General features: G+C 38.5%; 1 protein-coding gene across 1 annotated transcript in view; it reads left to right on the forward strand.

The window, feature by feature from the left end:
- Nucleotides 1-21980, forward strand: part of USP43 (ubiquitin specific peptidase 43) — a 2684284-nt gene that overhangs the window by 2578180 nt on the left and 84124 nt on the right. The window contains exons 11-12 of the mRNA XM_044068791.1: nt 2150-2279; nt 21179-21524. Of these exons, the coding sequence (XP_043924726.1) occupies nt 2150-2279; nt 21179-21524 (476 nt within the window). The remainder of the gene's footprint in view (nt 1-2149; nt 2280-21178; nt 21525-21980) is intronic.

Genomic DNA, 21980 nt, shown 5'->3' on the forward strand with positions numbered 1-21980 from the left:
CCAACTTGAAGTGCTTTGGCAGTGAACAAGAGTGCAGTATTGGCACTGATTTCTGAACAGCACTCCTATCTCTACAAAACACAGAGCACTAAAGAGCTTCAGTTCATCCCTAATCAGGAGCCTAGTACCACCTGATCTGCATCTGCCAGTCATGTTTTGTGACACATTGTTCCCCTTTGATCCATCCTAGCTATTCCTCTAGAAAAGGGCAACACAGTGTGTATCCTGTTGTGTTTTATATAATAATCAGTTAGTCAACAGTTTTATAGTACTTAGGTCATTATTGTTATTGGAGGTCAATGAAGCATTGTAAATAGTAAGTTAAATAGGAAACATATAGGAGATGGGAATGTTATTCTGAGTTTTCAGAGGTGTGGAACCCTGGTGCATAGGAGATGGGATTTTCCAAGAAGATAATTGTTCACTTCACTTATGGCCATGTGCACATAGAACAGCCAGCCAAAAGGAATTTTTGATCTTTTTGGGTTATAAAGTACCCTGAATAAGAGAGTTTATGTGTGTGTGTGTGAGTGAGTGTGTGTGTGTGTGTGTGTGTGTGTGTGTGTGTGTGTGTGTGTGTGTGTGTGTGTGTGTGTGTGTGTGTGTGTGTGCACGTGTGTGTTTAGCTGTCTGTGAGAAATTTGGTCAGTTTAGTCAGCTGTACCTGACCGAACCATCTTCAAGGGATTTACAAAGTACTCACTATTCCTCTAAGGACATTATATGAACACAGGAATTGGATTAAGTTGAACAATTTAACATCTGTTCTGAATCCACTGGGATGTAATTTTGTTGATAATTAAGGCACTTGCAGTAACTCAGTATAACATTTCAGGTGTTTTAGGGATTGTCATCTGGGATATATTTTTTAAATTTATTATTTATTACATTTGTTAACTGGAATAGTTTGACTAAATTACAAGAGCCCCTTTTCAATAGAGACATAGGAAGAAAAGCTCCATTACCCAGTTTTAGAGACAGCAAAATGCAGACAAACACATGTATAATGTATAGGCAAAAACAGTAATGATATATAGAAAATGATGCCCAGGAATAAAAATGACTGTGAAATATAACACTATCAAGTAGAGAACACTAAACTATAAACTTAACATTTTATAGATAAATTTTTGAGATGCAGTTTGCACTGCTGCAGTACTGTGGCAGACAATGTTTTCTACAGGATTTGTGTACATATTTCAGAAATGAGCAGGCATTCTGTGGCAGAAAACAGAATGGGTATTGTTTCAGCCTTAGACAATCTGCATTCATTTTTTGCATGTACAAGTGCTACCACAGTGATCCAGTATGAAACCAGTCATTGTACTTCACTATGCTATACTTGGGCAGAGGGGGCACGTTAGCTCCGAAGATCATGCTAGCAGTGACACTAGACAGGAGATTTGGTTGTATGGCACCAATTATAGTGACATTTATGTGGACATAATATCCAATGAAATGAGTAGGATCACTCCCCTGGGAGATCTGCCACATTTAATCACATATGAGATAGCTGCTAGAGATTTATGAGTTTCAGTTGTAATTTAAGACCATGTCACTTCCCATCATAGGGACTCCCAACATTTGATTCAGTCCTGTAAGTTTTCTGGTTGTGCAAAAGAAAATCCTGCCATTGCAATATTCTCAGCCTTCGTGTATGTCATGGATATCTGGTATCATCATAAAGCTGGAGCCTCCTTTCTGTCTCTACCTCACTTTAGCCACAGGTGTTTGGGAATGCAAATATATGATGGACTATCTATTTGTTGTTCTCATGGGAATTATTTGTTTCTTCATTTATAAATTTTATAAAACCAAAACTATATATATATATATATATATATAAATAATTGATTTCTAATCCTTTGAATCACATTTCCATTAGCCTGTTTTTTTTTTTTTAATGTGCATGTCTGTAGGAAGCACTCAAGACCTCAGAAAAAAAGTATGTAGAAATGAAAATCAGGTAAAGACATTGTAAGTGTCTTTCCAAATTATTCTTAATAATTAATAATTTATGCAACAGTCCATTTTCATGCTCATTTTATCCAAAAAATGCTTGCATTCAGTAAAACTTAATTGTGTAAGAGCTTTACATTAGCTGTGACTGAACCACATTTGGTGGGCCTTTCTTGTTTTTTTTTTTTAGTATATTTGGGAACATTCAAGAAGAAGTTATTCAAGATGCAGAGAGCATTCGTCTCCAGCAGCAGGCCCATCAACTACAGCATAGTTGTACCCTGGATGAATGCTTTCAGCTGTACACCAAGGAGGAACAGGTACTGTAACCTGAATGAGCTAACCTATTGGTGATGAACTAGTCCTATTGGCAATGGTGAGGGCATGTGTAATATGTGGATGTAGCTGCAGTTTGCTCTTCTGTGTACCAGCATGTCAGACTGATGTACTGGGAATTATGCATTAATGAATGCTTGTGGGCAGATTTATCTTTTTAATTTGCACTTATAATTAGAAGGAAACTTAGCAGCACTAATCCAAGAGTACAAGTACATTTTGCACTCTTTTATTTAAGTAATTGCAAAGGAAATTCCACAAGTGCAGCAGTCCCTCTCTATGTTCTTCCTGCACAGTGAAAACATGGGTACCTGTTGAAATGCCAAATAACTCAAGTGAGATTCTCAGAACAGAGGAACTATGACTGTAGATGACAAGCATGGATCTGCTTCAGAAGCTCAAAGTTTCAAAACTTTGAACTTCAAACAGCCAAGAGCATAAGATCAAAGATTTGAAACTTCGAAAACGTAATAAATTATTTTTTACATTTTTGCAGGGGGGTATGGCCCCTGCACCCCCCAAACCCCCTACTAGATAAATATACCAAATCCAACATCGGACTACAGTGAGGAAAATGGTAAATTTCATGTTCCACGATGCATGGCGATCTCCATGCAAAACGTTTGAAGTTTCAAAACATTGATCTGATTGTCTTAGCCTTTTGAAGTTCGAAGTTTTGAAACATTGAGCTTCTGAAGGGGATATCAAGTTTTTGTATGTTGGAATATTCCCATTAATATAAGTTACAACAGTACTTGAGCTAGTATATAAAATAGGGGTGTAAGTGGTACATCCCTCATTTTTGGACACAGGCAACTTAAAATGCTTGAAATGTTTAAGCAACTTTCAGAATTTACTTTTTTACATATATATGTCCGACTGATATTTCCTTGGTACTGCAACTTTCCTGCTTTAAATGTTGCTTTTGTACATTTATCAAGACCAAATCCCATTTTTATATCATCTGAGAAAGACCAAGCAAAAAGAGCAACAGCACGTGAAAACTTCCACAAAGAACACTAAAACATGCAGTCCCAGCTGGGATATAAAAACAGCCACCAGATACGTCATGAGCATAAATATTTTTGGCTAAAATTGTTAAGCGCTTTTGTCTACTACAAGTAACTCAGATAAATTATTGCTCTGAAGTCCAACACACAAATGAATTTAAATAGTGTGCATCACCATCAATTAAATTCATTTCAAAAGCATATACCTGTGGGTGGCTGCGGTGGTGCAGTAGTTAGCATTGTTGCCTCACACCTAGAAGTACTCTGGTTCAATTCTCAGCTGAGATGCCTTCTGTGCAGAGTCTGCATGTCCCCCCTGTGGTCATGTGGGTTTTCTCTGGGTGCTCCGGTTTCCTTCCACATTCCAAAGACATGCAGCAGGTGGGACTGGACACTTTCAACTGGCCATAGGCATGAGTGTGTTTGAATGAACTACAATGGCAGGGCTAGCAGTGTAGTCCTTGGCATAAAATGATTGTAACTGCTGAAGTGACACCCTGACCCCATGTGCAAAATGAGAAAAGGGGTTAAGGATGGATGGATACCTGTTAAAAATGCACCTTTGAAAAACCACCTCTAGAAAACAAATATAAAGTATTTGTTAAATATACACATATGAAAGTGTAACTAATACTATATAAATTATATATACAAAAATAAAAATACCTAAAGGTTTGCTGCTGTCAATTTTAAAACAGGGTGGATAGAAACACTTCTACCTACTCCATGGATAAGAAAGATAAGGTGATTAATGTAGTTTTATATGGTAGAAAGGAGAAGTACAATTCCTGTATTCTTTATTAAGGGGATGTGTTAAAATAGATAAGTCTTATGTCTCTAATGAAAAAGCAATGGCCATGAAGGCGAGCAAATCACTAGGTGCTGTTTCTATAAAAAATATTTTACATAACAGTTGGAAAATGTTAATAGCGTTTCCTAATAAAGATAGCACAGTAGGGGAATGCCCCACATTTGTTTTTAAAAGGGACATGCAGTAAAAGTGTTACTAAAAAACAAGACAAGGTTAAAACCTAGAAATGGTAAAATGCTTTCTTGTGGAAAATTTTAATTATTGTGATCAATTAATGACAGAATGTGACACTGTGATTTTGGGAGGGTAATATAGCATCTCTGGAACTTTTACTTGTAATTCTAAAAATGTTATTTATGCAACTTTTTGCACTTCCTCTTTTGTGTTTTATATAGGACAAACTACTAGGAAACATTCTGAAGGGATTTCTGATCATATGGATGCTATCAGATCTGGGGATATTCTAAATACTTTATACAAACGTATTCTGTGTTGTAAAAAAAATGGATTCAATTTGGCTGTGTTAGAACATATTTTTCTTCTTATAGTAAAGACACCACAGAGGAAATTTTTGGATTGGAAGAAATCCTTTTGGCAAGTCAGATTAAATATATGCCAGAAGATTGGTGCTAATAATGTGGAATATTTTGTTTATTTATTTATTTTTATAAGGAGAATGAGGGTGATGCATTAGTTGATTGTTATAGTCCTACTGGATAATTGCTGTCTGCTGATCATTTTTATAGTAGGTTGTTTTAGGATTACTTAGTCAGATGAACTCCCCCAAGTAAGGATGGCAGCACTAACACTGGCTGGAAGAATTGTATATATATATATGTATATAAAATTGTATATATCTATCTATATATCAATCTAGATACATATATATATACATATATATATATATATACATATATATACATATATATATATATATATATATATATATATATATATAAAATTGTATATATCTATCTATATATCAATCTAGATACATATATATATATATATATATATATATACATATGTATGTATATAAAATTGTATATATCTATCTATATATCAATAATCTAGATACATATATCTATCTATATATCAATCTAGATACATATATATATATATATATATATATATATATATATATATATATTAATAAAAAGTGAAAGTTTTTTTTCTCATTGATTTCTTATTGTACTGGATTTAATAACTGATGATTTTGGATTGCATTCAGTGGGTTTTTGTTACAAGAGATTATTTGCCTCTATGCACAAGAGAATATGGCCAATTGTGATTCACATAACAGGATTATCAATAAACTGCAATAGATGTTACTTACTGCATGCTGATAGCACTTAGTACTCGCTAGGAAAGCAGGGTGTCTGATTCATGGGCACACTGATCCAGAGCTGAGATGTATGACAATATTATAAGTGCACAGTTCAGAATTCAGCATACACTGCTAGGAATTCTTATACATTATAAAGCTAAAAGGTATTCTGGGCAACAGTGGCTAATATGAACCTCCTCTAGCTGGTAGTTAAGTTTATTTCCAAACTTAAAGCATCATCACCATGAGACAAGGCCCACATAGGTGTTTACTACATTTCGTTATGTTTCTTAAATAAAAAAACTATTAAATTATACTTTCAGAGATGACTGAAGACCTTATTTTAGTGAAAAATGCCTAGTTTTATTAGCAGGCTGGTTACAGCTATGTGCCTTTACTTATCCAGGAAGGACTGGAAGGCCTACCAAATGAATGTTCAGAATAAAATACAGCTATGTCATATATACAGTTTGCCATTCCCCAGAGTGTACTGTCCTCTCTGCAGAATGATCCCCATACTTTTCACACACTAAAACAGTATGACAGCATTTTCTTCTCCTCTGTAGTACTTATGTCCTTATTAGCTTCCTCCATGCACAGCATGTTAGACCTAAATGAAATTCTTTCCTATGTTTCTTTAGGAATTTGTTTCCCATGCTGTTATACCATTTCACCTGTTACATTTGAAAAATTGTAGTCAAGAAACATTATATACCATGGTATTTGTAGCTTTTTTGCTGTTATTTCTGGCTCAGTGGAATCAAAAAGCTATTCTGACTATAATGATGTACTGCTCTCTTACTCTGTACTACCATTTACAATTGCATTCTTTTCCTGATAATCACTAAGAGAAACCTCACTAATTAAAGGAAAACTCCACCCTAGAACTAAAAAATCTGTTTTTTCACTCTGTCTTTGTTTCATGACCTATTTTAAAACCTCAAAATCACTCTAAGTGCTTTGTTTGTAATTTTAGCCTGTTTTCTACAACATGGCTGGTGTTTGATGTAGCAATGTGATCGTGTTCTCCCTCAACCCTTTCTCTTTCCCATAATGCATTTCAAATCTGCTTTGTATAACTCATGCCAGACATAATGTAGTAACTGTGTATTCCCATGCCATTGACATATAATGGGATTTGTGTGAGTTACTGTCATCTTCTATACCTTCTGTAAAAGGATTGCTTCTTTTCTGTCTCTAATCACCCACATTTATGCTTGGCTCAGAGCTTGTTTTACACTATACTTAGAAGTTATCCAGCTACAGCCAGAAAAGTAGGTAAATTGCAAGCCTTTGTTCAAGGTTTTCTTTTGTAGTCCAAAAGGTGCTGATAGTCCCCTCCCCCACACTACTGCAGAGGTGTTAAAATGGTCACTGCACTGAGAGACTCTTGCAGAATCAAGTGCAATTGACATCTCTATTTCTTACTGGTCAATTCAAAGATATCACATGTACAAGATGGCTATTTAAATGGGTCTCATGTTCATTGGTGGTTTTCTGATGAAGTTTTGATGATTAAAGGAACAAAAGCACTTAAATTATTTTTGTGTGTGCCTTAAGTTTCCTGTTTTTCTTTTTCATAGCTATGCTATTTCAGCTATTACTTTGTAGTTTTGCAGGCACTTTTTTACAACTTGTATAGGATATAAGTAGAAAATAAACCAATAAATTAGAATCACTGCAGACCAGTCACTGAACTTTTATAGAGGATTCTCAAACTAGAAATATTTCTCACTATTTTTGTTCAAAGTGAATGGAACTGTAATCAGACTGGAGAAACTAGGGTGAGTTAATCTCATCAGCTGTGCTCCCAGTGCTTTATGGTAAAAATAACTTTCTAAGAAAACAAAATCACATCAGGGTGTTTGTCCCCATGAGGACATTCAGAATTCCTATAAATAAATAAATAATGAAATAAAATAAAATTTGTAATAGATGGTTGCTGGTAAGTTTGGTTGTGTAGAATATCATTGCAAAATATGCATTCTTTAAGTTTTTGTCAATAGTAGTCCTTTAATGAGAACTTAAAAACTAAAAAAAAAATAGTAAAACCATTTGCAGGGAGTTCTGGAAAGTGAAGTAATAGAAGATGCCAGCATAAATGCATATAAAACTGACGGAATACATGATCCAGTATGCTGTTGTAAAACAAGAAGCATTTGTGCATAAAGTACATTTTGGATTAGTCCTGTCTGTAGACAGGGTTCATAAATGTGGCATGTACTGTATTAAGACAGTATGCACATACACGCCATGTAAAAGCACAAATGTGGTTCCAAGAAAACAGCACAATGAAGCTACAAACCATTTAAGGTGCTGTGCACCACCAGGCCACTGCTGTATTATTGGAATGCAGGTAGGCAGTGAAGCATGCATGACAGTTTGTTTGTAGTTTAGAGAGAAGCAGACAGGGTATAAAATCCATCATCAGAGACTGTCTTGCAAAACAGTAAAGAGGGGGTGGTAAAAGGACAGAAGCCACTGCCCTACCACTGTAATACATGCATCCATGGCATGAGGCCTACAGTAGTGGTCAATGCAGATTCCCAGGGCATTCCAAACACTTACAAATGCATCACAGAGCAGACATATGCATTAAATTTGAAACTACAGAGACTAACTTCTGCTTAAACTAACCACCTAAACCCTTAGCTCTACTACTATAGCCCCTCCTTTCTCTCCCCCCTCCCATTCTCCACACTATTTATCTTTTCCCCCCACTTCCTATCAATGTCTATACATTGTCCTTCTTTTGAACAACGATTATCTTTTTGCTTTTACTCTTATATGCAGTAAATTTAGACCACTGCTATCAGTGCAACCCATAATGTTCATAATTATTTCTTTCATTTTTCTCTTTAAAATTAATTTCGTATTTGCATTGTTATTTTTAATAGTTTTTGTCCTGTATGTTTATTTTTATTTATGTTTGCTGCGGCTCCTTCCCCTTGGGTCTCCACTGAAAACTATCAATGCAATGCAAATAGTTGATAACCTTTTCTTTTTTACAATTGTTTTGTATTGTGATTATTTAATATTTGTATATTGTCACTTTATCTTTACTTATGTTTGCTGAGGCTTTTCGTCTCAGGTCTCCAATGAAAATGGGTTTGGTTCCAAACTCAATTGGACTAACCCGGTTAACAAATATGAAATAAATAAATAAATATGTATAAGAATAACAACATTTATCAATGCATGCTCTCAAGTGGTACTCATGTCACTGAGCAACAGGTTGACCATATCAGCTGCCAGGGTCATGGTATAAAGAAGCAGCAGAGGTGCAGTAGAAGGAAGTCACACAATGTATGTCACATGAGCCAGGAGACTCATTTCACTGAGGGGATATGGTATTGCTCATAACATACAAAGGCTTAATGATATACAGACAAGTACTGGTGTTCCGCAATGGATAATGGGGTAAATGCAGTGCAGGTGGTTCATGAATGGTACCCCTCACCAGGGAACACACACACAAACACACACACACACACACACACACACACACACACACACACACACACACACAAAATGTAAATTTAACAGAGCTCTGTGTGTATGTGTGTGTGTATGTGTGTGTGTGTGTGTGTGTGTGTGTGTGTGTGTGTGTGTGTGTGTGTGTGTGTGTGTGTGTGTGTGTGTGTGTGTGTGTGTGTGTTTGCACATGCACATGTAACTGTGTATGTCTGTGTATACGTGTGCTGGATAAGTCTGCTTTATCAGTTTATATACCATTATAACAACTCACACATAGTGCTCATGGGCAGCATGTATAACACCACATCTAGGAAAGGACATTTTCTAGACTTAAGGAACTACAGGTGCCTTTTACTTGAAGTTCTTTTTGAATAAATGCATAACCTGCCACTGCTAGTGCCGTACTCCTTACATCACTATAGTAGTGTGTTTTGGCACTCGTGCTAGTGCTGTGCTCCTTACATCACTATAGTGGTGTGGGCCCTCATGCTAGTGCTGTGGGCCTTACATCACTATAGTGGTGTATTCTGGCACTTGTGCTAGTGCTGTGCTTCTTACATCACTATAGTGGAGTGTACTGGCACGTGGCAGTGCTGTGCTCCTTACATCACTGTAGTAGTGTGTTCTGGTGATTGGGGAACCATCTCTGCTGCTGACAGCCACCCTGCCCTTGTCTGCACCCTTCACCACTTTATTAATATACCTTATTGCACAGGGAGTAAGCCCTGTTGTGAGCATCAGCCTGTCCTTTATGTACACTTAGGAGTGATGATATCCTCTGCCTGAGTGCCTGGTTTTGGTAAGCAGGCCTTTCATAACATTGGTCCTGCATGGTCACTAATGCTTTGACATATCTTGCCTGCCTACATTGTGTGCCCTGTAGTCTTTGGGGTTAGCCTGCATCCCCCAACACTGCTTCAGTGCACTACAGACTCTCATACAAACATTGTATCACAGATTGCACTTGAGTTATATCTGTGGTGCAGAGAGAAGAGCAAGAACCTCAGTTCTGACTATTAACCTTATGTCTGTCAGTTTTGTGACCAGTCACACTTCTTACTTCCACTGGCACACAGTGCAGAAGGCATCTATGAATCCAGCTGCATGTCTCAGCTTCTCTGTCACAGAAATGAGGCACACAGATGTTAAGTGTGATGGAGAATGACCTCTCATATTAAGAAATGGGCATATCATGTCACAAATACCTATCCATTCAGAATAGCATGCTGCAGTTGCTTTCACTTCCATTTGCTTTGCTTTTCTTTCATTTTTTTGGTAGCTGTAGAGTTTATTTTGCTTTATTATGTCTGTTTCCTGAACATTCTCTAAATATGCTGCAGTTTTCAGTACTGTTTATTTTTGTTTTAATATGTGTATTTCCAGACCATTCTTCAAGGATACAGCAGTTTGTTTTTCCCATGAGACATGTGACTGGCTGTGTAATTTTGTGTACTAACATGAGTATCACAAATTACAAGCACTTAAGGTATAGTCTGTATGTTGACCATAATACTGAGATTTCCTTTTTTTTCTTGGGGCGTGGGGTAACACTAGCACAACTCTTTTTTGAGCTGTAGTTTTTCCTAGACTTTTTTAGTTTTCTCTGTGGCTTACGTAGACTAGCTAGGAGTCTGTATGGTAGTGATTTGAGTTGCTGCTTTTCTAATTATCCTGTCATCCACCGCTGAGGAGCTGCGACTTGTTTATTTGAATTAATCTGTAGGAGTTTATATGTGGTGGTTATTAATTATTCCAGTGTGCAAAATATTCTCACATGATACATGGGGCTGGAACAGTATGTTAACTCATAAAACTCATTAAATTACTAATTAGCTCACTGAACAGCCTTTTATCTATGTCAAGTTTTGTAACACATCTATTCATTTTTGCATTTTTTAACTCACAAGTGTCATGGGCATACCTGAAACACTGAGAAATTGTTCTCATAGATTCTCAAAGCAGGAAAAGTATAGAAAATATAGTTTCTGTATCCACCACAATTCTCTGTTTGCCAGCAGTGCATCAATAAAGTATACTGTATGGAACTCTGTGAATGTATTTTAGGCACATTAACAGAAGTGAGAATCCCCATTGCTCAATCTGTGACACACTGAGAAATAAGCTGCGACTCTTAACAAAAACATTCCAAAAATTTCTATAGCATATTCATAGCATTTTGCAGGAGCCTTTACTCCCTGCTCCCCTTGACATAGCAGACCGCATATCCAAACCCCCTGCTGCTCCCCTTGACATAGCAGAGTGCCCATCCATACCTGTGCTGCTCCTTTTGATACAGCTGAGTGCCCATCCATACCTGTGCTGCTCCCCTTGACATAGCAGAGTGCCCATCCATACCTGTGCTGCTCCCCTTGACATAGCAGAGTGCCCATCCATACCTGTGCTGCTCCCCTTGACATAGCAGAGTGCCCATCCATACCTGTGCTGCTCCGCTTGACATAGCAGAGTGCCCATCCATACCTGTGCTGCTCCGCTTGACATAGTAGAGTGCCCATCCATACCTGTGCTGCTCCCCTTGACATAGCAGAGTGCCCATCCATACCTGTGCTGCTCCCCTTGACATAGTAGAGTGCCCATCCATACCTGTGCTGCTCCCCTTGACATAGCAGAGTGCCCATCCATACCTGTGCTGCTCCGCTTGACATAGCAGAGTGCCCATCCATACCTATGCTGCTCCCTTTGACATAGCAGAGTGCCCATCCATACCTGTGCTGCTCCCCTTGACATAGCAGAGTGCCCATCCATACCTGTGCTGCTCCCCTTGACATAGCAGAGTGCCCATCCATACCTATGCTGCTCCCTTTGACATAGCAGAGTGCCCATCCATACCTATGCTGCTCCCTTTGACATAGCAGAGTGCCCATCCATACCTGTGCTGCTCCCCTTGACATAGCAGAGTGCCCATCCATACCTGTGCTGCTCCCCTTGACATAGCAGAGTGCCCATCCATACCTGTGCTGCTCCCCTTGACATAGCAGAGTGCCCATCCATACCTGTGCTGCTCCCCTTGACATAGCAGAGTGCCCATCCATACCTGTGCTGCTCCGCTTGACATAGTAGAGTGCCCATCCATACCTGTGCTGCTCTGCTTGACATAGCAGAGTGCCCATCCATACCTGTGCTGCTCCCCTTGACATAGCAGAGTGCCCATCCATACCTGTGCTGCTTTGCTTGACATAGCAGAGTGCCCATCCATACCTGTCCTGCTCCCCTTGACATAGCAGAGTGCCCATCCATACCTGTGCTGCTCCCCTTGACATAGCAGAGTGCCCATCCATACCTGTGCTGCTCTGCTTGACATAGCAGAGTGCACATCTGTACCCATGCTGCCCATATGTACTAATGGCAAAGTTGCTGTACCTCAGTGTAGGTGGAACATAGCAAGATATTGCAATGTCAGACTTGGTCTGTATATTTCCCATATTCTGTTCCACTATTCCAAGGATGGCAGTTAGGGTCGATCTGCCAGCCATTTGCTTATGTGTATGTTTGTATAATAAGAGGGAGAGGAAACTGATGTTAGTAGTGCAACAGGTTTGTAAGGTGACTAATGCTAAAACATTAAAGGAGTATTTTATTGTGTTCTACATGATCTGTTACAGAGGACAACATACTGGTACATCCCCCATCACAAGGTAATGCTACACTAATGGATTTCTGGTCTTTAATGAATACCCTTATAATGTGAGATAGAAATACGATAGTTGCCCTTTGAGAATACTGTTTCACAGGTGATTGTTCTGTAAGACAATGCCATATGTTTAGCAGTTGATTACTCAAACTGTCACAAACACATACATCTCTTGTGGATACCTAATATATCATACCTGTATTTTTCCTCAGTCCCATGTATTGATTAGTTTAGACCTTACAGAATTTCTCTGAGCACCTTTCTCATTCTATCAATTTTGTTCCTGAAGCATTTATATGTACTTTACTTTGTAAATGAACTTTTAGGCAGAAACTGTAAGTCAGCAATTCAAAAAAATAGCATAAACATATGGCATTTTCAGAATCATTTGCAAAAAAAAAAACATATTCATTTATTAAAAAAACAAAGTAGCTTACTTCAGCAAAGTTTAAGTATTAGTTATAAGATATGGAAATGTCAGTGAAAACAATAAAAAAATACTCATATTATGCAACTGACTGTCATTTAAGATCCATAAGTAAGTACATGGCTAGCTACTCTTGTGAGTCATTTTAAATTCTGGTTCTTCAAATGTACATCACTGTATTAACAACGTAAGTAACACATCTTACGCAGAGGTGGCAGGTTCATCAGTGGTGGTCAATGAAGCTCCTTTTTTGGGGGTATTGAATCAGAACAAATGGGCTACCAAGTGGCACAACGTCACTCAAAAGAAGTTTAGGCCAAAAGGCAAGAACAAGAGAAAATGGTAGACACACTTCAAGCAGACCATTACGAAATGGATGTTTTGAATTTGTCAAGTGTCACACTATCAACAGAAGTGGAGAATGTCCTGAAAAAGGGCTTCTCATTCATTCCATCAAACAAAGTTAACATTGGAAAATTCTTAATTGATTTCAGACTGTACTTGAGAAAATTGAATTTAAATTACATTATGCATGATATTTTACATCACAAAACAAAAAATATTGTTGAAACACCAAAGATAGCTAGTACATACAATCCTCCCTTACAGAGCACCTTACAAGTATTTCAGAATATGTGTGAAGGTGAATTTAGAAAATTGCAATTGACATGTATTTAAAAAAATTTGTCTCAAAAGGAATTAAGTGCCTTACAGTCTTTGAGTATTGACTCTAGTATTAGAGTAATGAAGGCCGATAAGGGTGGAAAAATAGTTGTTATGAACACCACAGACTATGAAAACACAATAGGGAATATATTAAAAGAAGACAACACATATAAAAGAGTTAATTATGAGGAACTACATAAGAATTACAACAAGATAGACATTTTACTTTTCGACATGTTCAGTCAAGTGGTAGCTATGATTTTATGCAAGTGGAACAGCCAAAGATTGCAACTTTTTTTGGCATTCCAAAAATTCAGAACAGTGATAGTACTATACCTTTTAGACCTATCATTTCAGCTCAAAGGTCAAAAACTGAAAACATTTCCATTTGGCTCGACGGGCATACTGAACCCTATAGTCCAAAAATCAAAACACTATTTGAGAGATTCCTGGCACTTGTTAGAAGTCTTAAGAAATTACAAAATAGGCAACAAAAACTTGTTCTTTGGAACCTTAGATGTGAGAAGCCTATACACATCTATTGATCAGGACACGGGAATAGACTATATGAGAGAATATCTAAACGGAAACTCTGAATTATCAGGGACTAAAATAAACACCATATGTAGTCTCATGGAGATAATTCTGGGAAACAACTTTTTCACCTTCAATAAGTCTGTGTACCAACATACCTCTGGTGTAGCAATGGGGGCCAGAGTAGCTCCCGCTTTTGCCAATTTGGTTATGGCTAATTGGGAGCAAAAATTTTTAGAAACTCACCCTAGTTTCAACAAGGTAGAGATTTATTGTAGGTACACTGACGATTTGTTTTTACTTTGGTCTGGAGACCAAATTGAATTTGAAAAATTGGTGACAGATTTAAATTCAACAACTACATTTCTGTCCTTTAAAATTGGAGGCTTTGGAAAAGCAATCAATTATCTGGATCTAATTGTAGAAATCGATTATGAAAAAAGAACATTTGTAAGTAGGATTTACAGTAAACCTTATTTTGCAAATCAGTACTTGCATAAGGACAGCCTACATCCTATTCACATGAAAAAGGGTGTTATAAAAGGGCAATTGATAAGGTTAAGTAGACTGACTTCAAATGACGACACATTCTCAAGAGAGGTGTGTACCTTGAGACTTTTGTTTCAAAATCATGGATATGATTCTAATTGGGTCAAAAAGATAGAAAGCGAAGTTTTGTTGTTAAGACAGAATGTGGCTAAGCCCATTTTACAATCTAAGGACATTATGATAGGATCAACAGGTTTGAATTGCCAAACTAAGGGTAGAAGTGGAGATAATGAATATATGATCTCATTTCCTATACCCATAGTTAATGAGATGAGGTTGATAAAAAACATCTTGGAAAACAATTGGAGAATCATTTTGGGTAACAAAGACTTAGTTAACACACTTGGGTTGGCTCCAAAATTTACATACAAGAGGACAACGAACATCAAGAGTATATTAGAATTGAATAACGAGAAATTAAGGAATCACACCCGTGTATGTACAAATAAGAAAGGTACCTACAGTTGTAATAATTGTAGACAGTGTAGATTTATTAGTAATATATCCTTTGTCACAATTGGGAATTCTAAAGAAATTTTCTGGGCCAAGGATTATTTTAACTGCAACAGTGAGTTAGTGGTCTATTTAGCAAGCTGTGTCACATGTGGAAACTATTACATAGGTAAGACCAAAAGATGTTTAAAAAGGAGGATTTATGAACACTATTTAGCGATAAAGAAAAACGACAAAACTAATGCATTATTTATACATTCTATTGTATGCAATGAGTTCAAGAAGTTTGAATTTTTCGTTCTGGACAAAGTGGACAAATCACACTTTGCTGGTGATTTAAACAATATTTTAGAGTGTAAAGAAGCCTATTGGCAGTTATACTTGGGGGCTGATAGAGCACCCGGGTTGAATGGTACTATTAGTTTAAAATGTTTTTTGATGTATAGATAATTTTTATACATTTATTCATACATAAACAATATAGTAGTATTTTATTATTAGGTTTTAATTACAATTATATTTGTTACATTTGTTATAATTATTATGTAATTTCCTGTTTGTGAGTATAAAAGGAAGGGTGGGCAAGTGTATGATGTTTCTGAAGAAGGTCACGAATTAAAAGTGATTGAAAGCGCTAATTCATTTGTTCCGCTTGGTCCTTTGGTGAACTCAAGAGCTTTGTTTGTTCATTTTAAATCTAACCAATTTTCAAAAGATAAGAATCAAACCCTATATCTGTTGTCTGTGAGGAAAACACCTTAACCATTATGCCACCTCCCTTTTATCATTTTACACTTTAAAGTGTGTTTCTTTAAAGATGGCTTAAGTTTAGCTTTACTAAACAGATTTTTTCTCCATTAATTACACACGTGGAATTGTCTGAGAGGGATAATGTATTTTATCAGCTCACCTATACTGGGGAAAGTGGAGAGATCTTAAACATAGCATGATAGACCTACTGGTTATACTCAAGGTATGCATCCTGAGATTACTAATACTGAGGCTAGTACAGACAGATGTTCTCAGCCTTCGTGGCCTTATTTCATTGCAAGTCGAGAGGGGGGATGGGAACTTGGTAGGACATAAAACAAAAAAAAAAATCCCACTAGCCAAACTAAAAAATGTATCAGGTTAAGTCCAGGGCATCAGAAGCAGCTTCCTGGCACCTAGGATTGAGGAGAGGTAGCAGGGGCAGCCACTGACATGCTGCTTAGGGGTTATCATTCAGAGTATGCACATTGCAGTTTCATAGTATTCTGATACTGTACTACTGCATGCTGATGTTCAGAGCACATCTGTTTACAGTCATCTGGTGCTTTGCAGATTATATTAGCTACATTACTGTGTGGAAATCCCTTATTAAAGGACTAGCTCAGGAACAAATGAGGGGAGCATCCAGTTGGTTGGTATTTCCTTGCTGAAGGCAGAATTAACCTTTGATGCACTGCTGATCCCTGATGGATGTTAATCATTTACATGTTACTTCTACTGTTTAGAAATCCTCAAGTTAAATAAACTTTAGATATATACATGCAATTCACCATAGCTATAGATGGGAAAGAAAACATCATCACCTTTCTTTTGGGAGAAGGACTATTAGAACCTTGGTCTGGTATCCCTGGCCCTTACAGTAAACCACTAAGTTAATTTTTAACCTAAAACTTGCCTAACAGACCTTGTGGTAGTAATGTAACACCCACCTTGCAACCTCCAATCACTGGCAAATTGGATAACTGGTGTAGCCCCGCTCCGCTCGGGCTCGCTTCGTGCCCCACCCTGCCCCCTAATTCCACCCGCCCCTACTATTCCTTAATTTATATCTCCCTGGCCACTCCCAAACCCTCTTTAACCAATCACCTACAACCTGTGCTACAATCCCAACCTACCCCATCTGCCAATACTAGTCCCCCCACCCCCTACTACTCACATACTAGTACCAAAATCTTAACCCAACTGCTATGGCTATCTACACACCTTTATTACTAACCTTTTTGCCATCCCTGCTAATCTTCGCACACCTACTCTCATCCTATGAGAACACAGAATACCTAGGCTTTTACTATCCCAGATCCCGGACCTCATCTCCCTTACTTACTCACAACATTCCACAACCCCTCCCCTGCCAGACTCCTACCTCACCCAATTATGTTCCTATCAGGCCTAGATACAGCTACTCCAAGCTGAGGTACTATCATAGTACTCTACTTAGGATCTGGAAACTTATAACTAGGCTAAAAAACAACCTCACCATGGTGGTGACATCCACCCAAACCCAGGTCCAAATACTACTGCTACCTCTTTTCTCTCCACCAACTCCCCAACCAATATTGACCCCACACATAGACCCCCAGACTCCCTGCTGGCCTGCCACCTGAATATCAGGAGCATAAACAACAAAATTCAGCACCTACATGCCCTCCTGGCAGTTTACTCACCTGATATACTCTGTCTCACGGAAACATGGCTAAAACCTACCACTAAGGACAATGAAGTCCTGCCGCCTGGGTATAACATGCATAGACTTGATCGTACCCAAAAAAAGGGTGAAGGGGTAACAATACTCTATAAATCCACCTTATCTGTAACCATAGCCAACCCCCAACCCCCTCTATTCAACAATGCTGAGATCATTACCACAAAACTACATATTAACAACCATAAAAGCATAAACATTGTCTGTGCCTACATACCCCCAGGGAAGAACACAGACACCCTTGAGGAGTTCCTAACCTGGCTCAACAACAACCAGCCGCAGGAAACCATAATCCTCAGGGACTTCAACATTGACTGGAAAGCCTGCTCCTCTCAATCCCTAACAATCCATGTAAACCTCCAAGGATTTACCCAAACCATAACCACACCCACTAGACCAAACAAATCACATGACAAAGCTAGTACCCTAGACTGGATACTCATCAATAACTCTCCACATCAGTATATGTCAGGCACCATACCAGATGATCTAAGTGATCACTGCCTCACATATATACTTAAGCTTAAGGTTAATCACCATCATCAACCCACCTATAGAACTATAAGAAGCAATAAAAACTTTAACCCCCAAAAATTTAACAATGAATTAAAGGCTTGCAACTGGTCTGCCCTAAAAAGCCTTCCACTAGATGAAGCAGTCAGTTACTACAACTCCAGATTTCAGGCTATTCTCAACCTTCATGCCCCCAGCCGCACTAGTAGAACCAAGGTCAATACCGCACCTTGGCTCACTAAAGAAACTAGGGCCAAACTTGCATTAAGAAATAAAGCATGGGACACCTACCGGACTACTAAAACCCTACCTGACCAACTATTATTTAGGCAACTAAGAAATGATGCAAAAAAATCTGTAACTTCAGACAAAAAGGAATACTACCACTGCCTACAACAGGTACACAGATCTAAACCTCAGAAATTCTGGATGGGAATAAAAAGACTCCTCCACCCAGGACAAACCACCACCCCAAATCCATCTGCCACTAATCAAAATTCCCCCGAAGATATTGCCAACTCCTTTAACACCTTCTTCACCGAAACCATCTAAACTTTAGCTAACCAACTCTCACCCACTGGTTCCAATACTAGCACAACCATTTCCAAAGCTACAACTTCCTTCAGCCTCCAACCAGTCCCCACTCAACTCATTAAAACCCTACTTAGGAAACTAAGACCAACCACCCTGGCTGCTGATCTCCTCCCAGCTGAATACTTACAAAAAGCTGCAGACGCAATTGCATACCCCATCTCCGTCCTTATTAACCGGTCCATATCAGAAGCCATAATCCCTGACATATGGAAAATCTCACATGTCATACCACTTCACAAAGGGGGCAGTTCCACTGAATTGCCTAACTACAGGCCCATAGTCATCTTGTCACCACTAGCTAAGATCATGGAGAAGTGTGTGCATGTTCAACTCATGAAATATCTCGCACAAAACAAACTTTTATCCAACTCACAACATGGCTTTAGGCCCGATCACAGCACCACAACAGCCCTTCTCTTTTTCTCAGACACTATAAATCAAAATCGCAACAACAACCTACTGTCCTCTGCTCTCTTCCTAGACCTGTTCAAGGCCTTTGACATGGTGGAACACAAAATGCTAATGAATAGCCTGGAGGCCAACAACTTAAACAAACAGGCCCTCCAATGGTTTGAGTCCTACCTACAGTGCAGGAAACAGGCTGCACTGTGGCAGGGTAAACTCTCCTCACACCTCTCCATCAGACTAGAAGTACCCCAGGGCTCAATACTAGGTCCCCTTCTGTTCTCCATCTTTATAAATGAACTTAGCACAGTCATACCAGAGGCTACCTGCATCCAATATGCAGATGACTCGACCTTGATCTGCACTGCCTCCACCCCAGCAGAACTTACTGAAATAACCCAAAGCACCTTCAACAAGGTTGAAAATTGGCTACTAAACCAACGCCTAATACTAAATCCCAATAAAACTAAGTTACTTCTCTTTACCCCAACATACAGGACCACCTCACCTCTCTTCAATATAACAGCTAATAATGGTACCATCATCTCCCCAGTTACCCAAACTAAACTATTGGGTGTCATGATCGACTGCAACCTCAGATTTGATGCACACATCAATCAAACTATAAAAACTACCAATAAAAAACTCGGTAGTCTCTTCAGGATCAAATCATTCCTCACCCCGCAAGCTAGAATAACAATTGCCCGCTCCCACCTCCTATCTACCCTTCTCTATGCCTCCCCTCTATTCTCCCACCTGAATAAAACCAATCTTAAAAAACTGTCTTCATGCTACAACCAAATCGCCAGATTTGCTACTAGCTCACCCTACCGTGCCCACCACTGCCAGAACCTGAAACTCCTGGGCTGGTTGGAACTACCCCACCTCCTACAGCTCAACCAGCTCAAAGTTGCCCATAAAATCCTCCACCAACCGGACACTACCCCAGCTCTAAGAAACATAATCTGCCCCTACAGTAATATTCGCCCACTACGCTCATCCACCAAACTCCTAGTACTTACAATCAAATCCAACCATGCTGCAGGCAACTCCCTCTTCACCAACTCTGTCGGTAAAAACTGGAACTCATTACCTACTGACATTACCATAGAGTCTTCTCCAACCATATTTAAACATAAACTTAAAAGTCACCTCAAGTCACACTGGATATGCCCCTGTACCAACCCTGACTAAGACCCCACACTTCCCTCCAACACACTCTGCTCAGCCATTCCCCCTCATTTAAACAATGAGATCCTTTATGACTGCAACTCTAAGTATTGTTATCTTCAACCACTATTTTCAATTGAAAAGTATGCCTCTGGCCTCACAGAAGAATGCATGTACTATGTCTATAATCAACTTGTATTGTAACCACAATTTAGTGGATTGTCTATTTTGTTACACCTATAACTTTCTGTCTCTATGTACTATGTCTACAGTCTTCTTCTATGTAACCTCTATTAGTTGATCATCTATTTGTAATGTCTATTTCTTAATCTAAATTTGTAACTTTGGAGCTTTTCTCCCTGGGACTCCGCTGAAAATGGACACGTATACAGCCGGACCATCCTGGTTAACAAATGTAAAATAAAATAAATAAATAAATAAGTGTGTAGGGAGGGGTCTCTGGTTTCTACACCTTGAAGGACCATGCAATCAAAAGAAATCAGAATTAACATTTACTAGCCCCTTTGGAGTGAAAGGATAAACTAGACAAACATGAATGGTTGACTGTAGTGCTAAGCATTGTCTGATGCACAGCTCTTTAGTCTGAGAACATATATAACAGATCTAGGGTGTTGTACGGAAGAATGTTAAAAATTAGCATACAGCCAACCTTTTCAGTCACTCTAGTTCTTTATAATCAAACAATGAATGCATCTTTACATGCCTGATAAGTAAAATAAGAAGGGTCCGTTATGCATAGCTTTCCTGCAAATTTTTTTTTCATCATGAGATTTCTCAGTTACATTTCACATTTTATTCTCCCAGCTTGCTCCAGATGATGCTTGGAAGTGTCCACACTGCAAGAAGCTGCAACAGGGGATGGTGAAGCTCAGTTTGTGGACCCTGCCTGACATCCTGATTTTACACTTGAAGAGGTTTCGCCAGGTGGGGGAGAGGAGGAACAAGCTATCCACTGTAGTCAAGTTCCCTGTGAGTGGCCTTGATATGACACCACATGTTGTAAAGAGAAGCCAAAGCAGCAGAAACCTGAAGAATCAGTGGTCCTCGAGAAAACAGCCTTTCCAGTCTGAATGTAATCCTGGACAGTGTCTTTATGATTTGTATGCTGTCTGCAATCACCATGGAAGCATGCAAGGAGGCCATTACACAGGTCAGCTTGATGTATTAAATGTATGTCTACCATGAGAAGAAACTGGTAGTCTGTGAATCAATACCTGGAAATGGTATGATTATATTATAGTAAGTAAGAACGTTATGGAATTATTACCTGTAGTATATTGGAATGTGAAACTTCATGTCAATCTTCATGTTTTAGCTGTCATTGCACCAGTAATTCTAAGATTTATCTGCTACTGCACACCTCAGCCCTGTGATATTCCTGATGTCTTTTCCTTTCCTGGTCTTTCATATGTAAAGCTGATGATAACAATACTAGTTCTGGGGTTGGCTTTATGTAAAGCTGATGATAACAATACTAGTTCTGGGGTTGGCTTTATGTAAAGCTGATGATAACAATACTAGTTCTGGGGTTGGCTTTATGTAAAGCTGATGATAACAATACTAGTTCTGGGGTTGGCTTTATGTAAAGCTGATGATAACAATACTA

The sequence above is a fragment of the Protopterus annectens genome, chromosome 4.part0 (genome assembly GCF_019279795.1).
Source record: "Protopterus annectens isolate FY-2018-M chromosome 4.part0, PAN1.0, whole genome shotgun sequence".
Lineage (NCBI taxonomy): Eukaryota > Metazoa > Chordata > Ceratodontiformes > Protopteridae > Protopterus > Protopterus annectens.